Below are 11066 nucleotides of genomic sequence, written 5' to 3'. Positions count from 1 at the left end.
ACTGGAATCTAATTGAGGGGTTCAGGGTGGGTTATGTATAGAATAACAGATACCCCGGGAGGGAGTTACATACTGGAATCTAATCGAGGGGCTCAGGGTGGGTTATGTATAGAATAGCACATACCCCGGGAGGGAGTTACAGACTGGAATCTAATCGAGTGGTTCAGGTTGGGTTATATACAGAATAATAGATACCCCGGGAGGGAGTTACAGACTGGAATCTAATCGAGGGGTTCAGGGTGGATAATGTATAGAATAACAGATACCCGGGAGGGAGTTACAGTCTGGAATCTAACCGAAGGCTTCAGGGTGGGTTATATACAGATTAACAGATACCCCGGGAGGGAGTTACACATTGGAATCTAATCGAGGGGTTCAGGGTGGATGATGTATAGAATAACAGATACCCCGGGAGGGAGCTACAGACTGGAATCTAATCGAGGGGTTCAGGGTGTGTTATATACAGAATAACAGATACCCCGGGAGGGAGTTACAGACTGGAATCTATCGAGGGGGTTCAGGGTGGGTTTATATCCAGTATAACAGATACCCCGCGGGAGTGAGCTACAGACTGGAATCTAATCGAGGGGTTCAGGGTGTGTTATATACAGAATAACAGATACCCCGGGAGGGAGTTACAGACTGGAATCTAATCGAGGGGTTCAGGGTGGGTTATATACAGAATAATAGATACCCCGGGAGTGAGTTACAGACTGGAATCTAACCGAGGGGTTCAGGGTGGGTATATACAGAATAACAGTTACCCCGGGAGTGAGTTACAGACTGGAATCTAACCGAGGGGTTCTGGGTGGGTTATATATAGAATAACAGATACCCCGGGAGGGAGTTACAGACTGGAATCTAACCGAGGGGTTCAGGGTGGGTTACGTATAGAATAACAGATACCCCGGGAGGGAGTTACAGACTGGAATCGAACCGAGGAGGTTCAGGGTGGGTGATATACATAATAACAGATACCCCGGGAGGGAGTTACAGACTGGAATCTAATCGAGGGGTTCAGGGTGTGTTATATACAGAACAACAGATACCCCGGGAGGGAGTTACAGACTGGAATCTAATCGAGGGTTTCAGGGTGTGTTATATACAGAATAACATACCCCGGGAGGGAGTTACAGACTGTAATCTGATCGAGGGGTTCAGGGTGGGTTATATACAGAATAACAGATACCCCGGGAGGGAGTTACAGACTGGAATCTCATCGAGGGGTTCAGGGTGGGTTATATACAGAATAACAGATACCCCGGGAGGGAGTTACAGACTGTAATCTAATCGGGGGGTTCAGTGTGTGTTATATACTGAATAACAGATACCCCGGGAGTGAGTTACAGACTGGAATCTAATCGAGGGGTTCAGGGTGGGTTATATACAGAATAACAGATACCCTGGAGTGAGTTATAGACTTGAATCTAATCAAGGGGTCAGGGTGGGTTTATTTCCAGAATAACAGATACCCCGGGAGGGAGTTTCAGACTTGAATCTAATCAAGGGGTTTCAGGTGGGTTATGTGGAGAATAACAGACACCTGGGGGTCAGTTATGTAGAGGATGTAATCAAGATGTTTATATGCTTTCAAAATATAATTACAGACAAATGTGAGTGAGTTGTAAGCTGGAATCTAACCAAGGGTTTCTGCAGTTATATGTGAAAAAAAGACCTACCTCGGTAGAAGCCCAAAGTAGAATCAAGGGGTTCGAGTGATTTGTAATTTGAATAACAGATACTGAGGATGGAAGTCCAGACTGGAATGAGAAATATTGAGGCTTGATAGGTACCTGGCAGCATGGGTTAGAAGTTGGCTGAAAGATATGAAACAGGGTAAGAACAGACTTGGCATTTCTCAGGCTAGAGACGAATTGAAAGTGGGGCTGTTGTTTGGACCCTTGCTTTTTGTGAGTTATATAAACAATTTGGATATTGGTTTTGATGGCAAAATCTCTAAATTTTCAAATTATACCAAGCCAGGGAGAATAGTGACTTGTGAGGTTTGGTGGATTGGCCATGCTAAATTTCCCCATAAGGTGCAGTGATGTGCAGGCTAGGTGGATTAACTATGGGAAATGGGAGGTTACATGGATACGGTCAGGAGGCGTGGGTGTGGGTTTGGTGCTGTCTTGAGGTTTGGTGTGGACTAAAGGGGCTGAATAGCCTGCTTCCGTGCTGTAGGGATTGTATGATTACTTCAAGGGGACATTGACAACTTTGCCAAATGGGCAGACACATGGCCGATAAATTTCAGTGGAGAGAAATATGAGATAATATGTTTTGGTTGAAGAAATACAGAAAGACAAGACAGGCTCAATGGTACAACTTTGTGCGGAGTACAAGTGCATCGGGACCAAGTGCATAATTCTCTGAACTTAGAACAGTACAGCACAGGAACAGCCAGTCAAGTTGAAAAAGTTGTGAAGAAGGCTTCTACGATCCTTGGGTTTATGAATGGAGGCATAGAGTATAATAACAAGGAAGTGATGTTCCACCTCTACAAGCCATCGGTCAGACTGCATTGCAGTATTATGTTCAGGTTTGGGCACCTTAATTAAGGAACAATGTTAAACCCCTGGGCAGATTGCAATGGAGATTTACCAGAATGATAGACAGAAATGAAGGATTTTAGATACAATGGGAAGAATATAGAAATTGGACTTATTCTCCTTACAGCAGAGAAGATTGAGAGGTGACCTCATTGAAGTGTTCAAAATGATGAACAATTTTGACAGAGTATAGAAGGATATTCTGTTTCCACTAGTTAGTATATCAATAACAAGGGGTCACAATTTCAAGATTGTCATCAAGAGACCTCTATGTGAGACAAGGAGAAACTTCTTTCTTCAGAGAGTAACTAGGATCTGGAATGCGCTGCCTGGGAGAGTGATGGAGGCGCATTCCATAGGAGGTTTCAAAAGAGAGCTGGATATACGTTTGAAAGTAATGAAGTTAGAGAAGTTAACAACTGCTGGCAAGATGGCAGCAGAGTAAGGTGCTCCTTTCAGAACTCCACTGTGCTCGCCAGATCTCTTGCTCTTTCTTTGTCCTTTTTTTTCCTCCATTCTTCTCTCTACCTCCGTTGTAATTCTATCCCCTCCACCCCTTTTAACTACCTGCCTAAGGAGCCAGGAAGGAGCTAGACTGTGACTGGGAACCATGTGGTGGGAGCTGAATGTCTGGGTTGTCCTTCAGCGACAACAGATTGAGTGTGGGCCGGAGCAACGGCAGCAGATCAAGAGTGGGTGGGCCGGTGATGCAGCCCAGAGCGGGCCGTTGAGGGAGCTGCAGCAAGATCGGACCAGTGAGGCTGCCAAGAGCAGGACGCTGGTGCATGGCAAGGGCTGGAAAGCGCAGGGTGGGACTCTGGCGGAGGTATGGCGAGGGCTGGATAGCCCAGAGCGGGGTTCTGGTGCAGGCAAGGCAAGGGCTGGAAAACCTGGAGTGGGACTCTGGCGGAGGCATGGCAAAGTCTGCAAACCCTGGAATGGGATTCTGGCAGAGGCATGGCAAAGACTGGAAAGCCTGGAGTGGGACTCTGGTAGAGGTATGGTGAGGGCTTGGATAGCCCGGAGCAGGATTCTGGTGCAGGCATGGCGACGGCTAGGTAGGCTGGAGTGGAACTCTGGCAGAGGCAGACGAAGGCTGGATAGCCAGAGTGGGATTGTGGCGGAGGCATGGCGAAAGTTTGAAAGGCTGGAGTGGGACTCTGGTGCAGGCACGGCGAGGGCTGGAAAGCACTGAGTGTAGGTGGTACACACTGCTGCTGCTGAGCATCGGTGGTGGAGGGAGTGAATGCTTGTTAATGTGGTGCCGATCAAGTGGGGGTTGCTTTGTCCTGGATGGTGTCAAGCTTCTTGAGTGTTGCTAGAGCTGCATTCATCCAGGGGCAAGTGGGGAGTATTCCATCGCACTCCTGACTTGTGCCTTAAAGATAGTGGACAGGATTTGGGGGCTCAGGAGGTGAGTTACTTGCTGCGGTATTCCTAGCCTCTGACCTGCTGTTCTAGCTACTGCATTCATCTGGTGAGTCTAGTTGAGTTTCTGATCAATGACAACTTCTAGGATGTTGATAGTGAGGGATTCAGTGGTGGTAACAGCTTTGAATGTCAAGGGGTGGTGGTTTGATTGCCTCTTGATAGTGATGGCCGTAGCCTGACATTTGTGTGGTGTGAATGTTACTTGTGACATGTCAGCCCAAGCCTGGATATTGTCCAGGTCTTCCTGCATTTGGACATGGACTGCTTCAGTACCTGAGGAGTCACAAAAGCTGCTGAACGTTGTTCATTCATCGGTAAACATCCCCATCAGGTAAACATACCTGATGATGGAGGGAAGGTCATTGATGAAGCAGCTGAAGATGGTTGGGCCTAGGACACTACCCTGAGGAACTCCTGCAGAGATGTCCTGGAGCTGAGATGACGGATCTCCAACGATCATGATCATTTTCCTACGTGTTAGATTATGACTATCTGCGGGAGAGTTTGCCCTGGTCCCCATTAATTCCTGTTTTGCTAGGGCTCCGTGATGCCAGACTTAGTTAAATGCATCCTTGATGTCAAGGGCTGTCACTCTCACCTCGCCCTCTGGAATTCAGCTCTTTTGTCCATATTTGAACCAAGGCTGTAATGAGCTCAGGAGCTGAGTGGCCCTGGCGGAACCCAAACTGGTCGTCACTGAGCAGGTTATTGCTGAGCAGGTACTGTGTGATAGCCCTGTTACTGACACCTTCCATCACTTTACTGATGATTGAGAACAACAGATGGGGCGATAATTGGCCAGATTGAATTTATCCTGGTTTTTATGTGCTTGGGCAATTTTCCACATTCTCGGGTAGATGCCAGCATTGTAGCTGTACTGGAACATCTTGGCTAGGGAAGTTGCAGGTTCTGGAGCACAAGTCTTCAACACTATTGCTAGAACATTGTCAGGGCCCGTAGCCTTTGCAGTATCCAGTGCCATCAACCGTTCCTTGATATCATTTGGAGTGAATCAAATTGGCTAAAGACTGGCATCTCTTATGCTAGGAACCACTGGAAGAGGTCACGATGGATTATCCATGGGTTTTGTATGATCTATAGCTGCCATAACAAATAAGACTGAGAAAATAATTTATTGTACTTAAGTCAACAACTTTATCCTGTTCACTCTGAGAGCAGGCTCTAAGGAAGCTGGATCGGTATCAAGGCCCCTCCACGTGTAAATAAAGGGTGACTAGGTGACAGGATACCAGCCTCTGTGGAGTTATTTCAGTGGTGACACGAGAAAAACATGCTCCTGAAGAAATTCACTCGCAACGGTCGTCTTTGAGTTGGGGTAAACATTTCTGACATTGTGCTGTTATTTGGGAAGGTTGACTCATTCGATCCTGCCATCGAAGACTGGGCCCAGTATGTGAAAAGAATGTGTTACCTTTTCCAGGCAAATGACATTGGGGCAGATGAAAAGCAATGAGTAATTCTGCTGACAGCATGTGGACCTGTAGCTTTTTCAGTTATTAGAAGCCTAATTTTCCCTGAGGCAACAGATATTAGAACCTTTCAAGTCTTGATGTATTCAGTTAAGGAATATTATGACCGAAAGCCCCCTCTAATACTGAGACACTGTCAGTTTTAGTCAACAGTTTGAAAACTAGGAGAATCTGTATCAGGATTTTTGACTGGTTTTAACCCTTAATGAAGTGCTGAGAAACTGTTTAACCCTTAATGAGATTTTGAGAGACCATTAGGTATGTGGGATTAATAATGTAGCCATGTAGAAGTGCCAACCAGCTGAAGCTGGACTTCAACAGACACTACAAAGTGGCTTTATCATTGGAAAATGCTGCAAGTGGAGCATAAAAGTTGCACTCAATTCTGATGAAAGTGGATACCATCACCTGTCCAACTGAGCTTGGGGAACATCACTTGAGTGAAGGTGATTACATAGCCTCACTCAGGACATATGCTGAAGAGAAGGACTCCAGGTCAGCTCACAGCAAAGTCACAAAACAAACCCTAGCCTCGGCCGAACAATTAAAATTTTGGTCAGGATCCAGGCCAGCAAGACATTGTGGTTGTTGCCAGTTTGTGGACTCAAGACAGCAAAAGAATTCCACTACATCTGAATTGAGTAAGAAGACTCATAGGTCGATATCCAGGAGAGTGCAGACCCTGGAAAGCCCATTTCGATCTGTTTTGGGGCCAGTTAAACTGCTTAGCAATGTCCAAATCAAAGCCAATCAAAATAAACATCTGATTAAACGGCCCCCTGATTCTAATGGTGGGCAATAGCAGTGAGGCCATTTCAGCGAACACAGAACCAGCCTTTAACAAAATTCACTCTGGATTCCAACATTTGGGTTTTCACAAACCCTTAGCTAATTTCAGAACCTATACTGGGGAACCTTTACAGATTAAGCGTACAACTTTGGTTCTGGTCTCTTATGAGAAGCAGCTGGTTCATGACCACTGATTGTAGTAAAAGGCTCAGGCCCAAGCTCGATGGGATGAAATTGGATGAGAAGGATTCACCTAGATTGCTCAACGTTTTTTGATTAGAAAAATGCTGTCCGAGGGAAGTCCTAATTAAATTCCTAGTTGTTTTTTAGGAAGGTCTGGAGGCTCTCAAAGGAGTCAAGGATACCTTGCGTGTTGACCAGAAAGCAATTCCATGATTCTGCAAGGCCTGCCCAATGCCATTTGCTTGATGGGCAAAAGTAGGGACAGAAATCAGAAGGCCGGAATGTGAAGGAATCATTAAACCAGCCCAATTTGCGGAATTGACAGCACCCGTCTTACCGACTGTGAAGCCCAAAGGGTTGGTTTGCTTTTGTGGCAGTTTTAAACAAACGGTAAACGGCTTTTGTCAGCTGAATAGACATCCAGCTCTCACATTGAGGATTTGTACACAAAGCTGACAGGGCCTCTGACCTTCATAAAGCTGGACATGAGCCATGCGTACCTGTAGTTGTAGGTTACCAGAATCACGCTACAAGAAATACGCATAGGGGTTTGTACCAACATACGAGACTGCCATTTTACAGTATCATCAGCCTGTTCAATTTTTCAGCAGCTGATGGAGAACGCTTTACAAGGTTACTAGATTGTCATTTATCTAGATGATATGCTAATAACAGGGAAGACCACTAACGAGCAATTAGAGAACTTGGACATAGTGCTCAGACACTTCTCCCAGGTGGGTGTTGGCCTTAGAAGGGAATCACGTGTGTTCCAGGCACCATAAGTGACCAACTTGGGCTACAGAGTTGACAAGACTGAGTTACACCCATTGGAAGATAAAGTGAGGGTGACCAAAGGTGCCCTGGAGCTTAGGTCATTCTTGGGCTGGTGAATTATGATGGAAAGTTCGAACATAACCTGGCCTCCACCTATGGCATCAACTAGAGAAGGGTCAGCCTTGGAAATGGTTGTATAACCAAGCAATGATCTAGCCAAGAGGAGAGGAAATTTGAAGCCGGTGAGTGGATGTGGAGCCAATCAAGTGAGCTGCTTTGTCCTGGGTGGGGTCGAGCTTCTTGAGTGTTGTTGGAGCTGCCCCTATCCAGGGCAAGTAGGGGGGCATTCCATCACACTCCTGATTCGTGTCTTATAGATGGTGGGACTGGCTTTAGACCGACACTTTCACAGTGAAGGAGACGCATCAGAACATTTTGCTTTAAATCAATTCATTTGAATGAACAATTTCAAGAGAAGAGATTTAGATCACACAACTCAATGTGAATTATAAGAGAACATCAGTCATGGAGACCCTGATTGAAAGTCAACATCTTATAGGCAGAATGTCAAAACAGAATCAAACGATAATTTAAAAATTCTTTTGGAGCTTTATCTGCGTCTAAACCTGTGCTGAATCTATCCTTTGCATCTGAAAGGTGAGGATGAGTGGGAATTTTAAATGCTATTCAACCTTGAGCTGTATCTGTCCTGTGAGTGTTTGATGTGCTTAATGCAGAGAGAGCTTCACTCTGTATCTTACCCCGTGTTCTCCCTGTCCTGGGAATGCTTGATCAGAACAGTGTAGATGGGGCTTTATATCCAACTTTGTGTTATGCCTGTCTAGGGACTGTTTGATGGGTACAGTGTAGAGAGTCTTTATTTTCAGTTTAAAAGAGTAGAGGAAGCTTTACTCTACATCTCACCCTGCGCTGGTCATTTCCTGGGAGCGTTTGAAGGGGACGAGTAGTGGGGAGGGGGTATTGTTGAAGATTGACACCTTCAACCCCTTCTCTCAACATTTCTGCATCACACACAGAGCCATACCAGCTGGCTTTGCCCAGTAGTCACAGCCTGCTGAGAGAACACCGTGCCTATCCAGGCACCGTAGCCACCGAACCCGCCACCCTACACCGCAAGTGACCGAGCAGCTCTGCCATGGCCCAGGGTGCCAGCTGGTGGAAGAGGCCTTGGTGCGGGACAGTGGTGGGTTGAGCCGTACGCGGGTGGGCCGCGGTGGTCTGTAAAATGAGTGGGTGCGTTGTTTGGGAGTGGGCAGTGTCGCATTGTGCAGGCCACGTGAGGGCTCCCTCTTACCCGGATGGCCGTAGTGCTGTGTGGCTTTGGTTATCGAGCGAGAGCTTAGAGTTGGAGCAGACTTGCTACTGGGCATTGTGGGTGTATTTCTATGACTGGGCACTGTAGGTGTGGTTTTGCGACTGGGCATTGTGGATGTGGTTCTGCGACTGGGCATTGTAGGTGTGGTTCTGCGACTGGGCACTGTGGGTGCGGTTCTGCGACTGGGTACTCTGGATGTTGGCCTGCGAGTAGGCATTTTGGGTGTCGTTCCATGTCGGGGTACTGTGGGTGTTGGTCTGTAAATAGGCACTGTGAGTGTGGGCCTACGATTGGGTACTGTGAGTGTGAGTCTATGACTGGGCAATGTACCCTTGGCTGTTGTGTGGAGGGTTGGTGTCACAGGGCGACTGAGTGTAACCAGCATGTCTTTGTCTATGCGGGTGGTTAGCATGTGAGTGGGCAACGTTGTAGTGGGAGTTGTGACATTGGCCATGATGCATTTGGTCAGTGTGGGATTGGGCAGTGTGTCATAACTAGTTAGTGTTGCAGTTGGCATGCGGGTGGGCTTGCCATTATTCATCTGCTCCTTGGGTACATAGTAAGAGTAGAGGACCCGGACAATTCGCTGCCTGCTCGGATTGTACACCTGCAAAACCAGCGGCTCAGTCAGCGCGCCACGCGTGACTGCCCCCAGCACGTCTCGCCGTGGGCTCCAACCCAAGTACCGCAGATCAACCCCCCCCACAGTCAGGAGACTGTCGAAACCCGAGATCTGGGTGTCCCCATTTAGGATGTAGCTGCCATTCAGTCTCTTCAGGGCTAGGTAGGCCGTGAGCCGAGTCTGCCCTCGCCTGAATTCCTGTCGCGCTTTGAAGTTGGCTGCCCCGACGGGGATCACGGCCACATCGCTGTAGTTGATCCTGGAAGAGATCCACAAAAGGCTTCAGTTCAACAACAGCTGAGGTTTGTTATCAGTTAGTCAATTGCAGCCCATGTGACAAGTTTGTCCGAGAGTGGGGGCTGGTGAGTGGGTGGGGGTGGGGACAAGGCTCTCAGGGTCAAGAGGGCATGTTGTGGGTCCAAGGGAATACTCACTACAATTGTTCGTTTATCCGTTGCACAGATCCCTGGGCTCTGTGCACGGCACCAGGTTCCGAAACCGGAGTCAATATGTAGGTGGAACATCAGGGCACATTGGATCTAAGGTGGTGGGAGTGTTGGGTGGAGGGTGGTGGGGACAGTAATTAACCTTTCATGGGGCAAATGCTGAATGTTGGGGACAGTGGTGCTCAGTGGATGGCGGTTGCCTGGGCAGCACAGTGGCTCACTGCCACCTCACAGGGCCAAGAATCCGGGTTCATTTCCAACCTCAGGCAACTGTCTGTGTGGAGTTTGCACATTCTCCCCGTGTCTGCGTGGGTTTCCTCTGGGTGTTTCGGCTTCATCCCACAGTCCAAAAATGTGCAGGTTAGGGTGGATTGGCTGTGCTAAATTGCCCCATAGTGCCCAGGGATGTGCAGGTTAGGGTGGATTGGCTGTGCTAAATTGCCCCATAGTGCCCAGGGATGTGCAGGTTAGGGTGGGTTGGCCGTGCTAAATTGCCCCATAGTGCCCAGGGATGTGCAGGTTAGGGTGGATTGGCTGTGCTAATTTGCCCCATAGTGCCCAGGGATGTGCAGGTTAGAGTGGATTGGCTGTGCTAAATTGTCCCAGAATTCCCAGAGATGTGCAGATTAGATGGATTAGCTGTAGGATGTGCAGGGTTATAGGGATAGGTTAGAGGAATGTTCCTTGGAGGATTGGTGTGGATTCAGTTGCCCGAATGACCTGCTTCCACAGTGTAGGGATTCCATGATTTCTATAGTGTAGTTGCATGGCAGAGAAGCCAGTGAAGTGAAAATGCTGGGACTTGGGGGCAATGGTGAAATTAAGAGGCGCAGTGGGCTATGACTCACGTCCTGTTGCGGAAATGCTGGATGACCCGCAGGCAAGCTGAGTCCTCCCTGCCGCACATCCCACATTTGTTGTACCGCTTCCTCGATCCGATGATCCCGTCACAGCCTGTCTTGATGCACCGGCTCCGAACGCAAACAGCATCGCTGTGTGGAGTACACCGAGTCCCATCTTTCACCTACAAGGGAGGGGAAAGGGAGTGCACAACAGGAAGAGCTGAGGAGCAGTGTCTGTCATTACGGTCAGACACCAGTGCCGTGTCTGTAAGAGGTCTTCAGCATCTTGTCCTCACCCAAACCGTCTCAAATCTAACATTACTGCCCATCAGCCTACTCTTGATCATTAGCAGAGATATGGAAAGGGTTATCAACAGCAATAGCCTGCTCTGTGATGCCTGGTTTGGGTTCTGCCAAGGCCACTCAGCTCATGACCTTGATTCAAACATGGACAACAGAACTGAATTCCAGAGGTGTGGTGAGAGTGACAGCCCTTGACATCGAGGCTGCATTCGACTCAGTGTGGCATCGAGGAACCTGAGCAAAACTGGAATCAATGGGTATTGGGGCAAACTATCCACTGGTTGGAGTCATACCTGGC

General features: G+C 47.9%; 1 protein-coding gene across 1 annotated transcript in view; it reads right to left on the bottom strand.

Moving 5' to 3' along the window:
* Window positions 1-8232: 8232 nt before the first annotated feature.
* Window positions 8233-11066, bottom strand: part of LOC132207399 (A disintegrin and metalloproteinase with thrombospondin motifs 5-like) — a 44370-nt gene continuing 41536 nt past the window's right edge. The window contains exons 7-8 of the mRNA XM_059642910.1: window positions 10472-10647; window positions 8233-9436 (exon numbers count right to left, since the gene is read on the bottom strand). Coding sequence (XP_059498893.1) covers window positions 8233-9436; window positions 10472-10647 — 1380 coding nt within the window. The remainder of the gene's footprint in view (window positions 9437-10471; window positions 10648-11066) is intronic.

The sequence above is a fragment of the Stegostoma tigrinum genome, chromosome 46, assembly GCF_030684315.1.
Source record: "Stegostoma tigrinum isolate sSteTig4 chromosome 46, sSteTig4.hap1, whole genome shotgun sequence".
Classification (NCBI taxonomy): Eukaryota; Metazoa; Chordata; class Chondrichthyes; order Orectolobiformes; family Stegostomatidae; genus Stegostoma; species Stegostoma tigrinum.
Note: the sequence above shows the minus strand (reverse complement) of the source record. Positions and strands in the feature narration are given on the sequence as shown.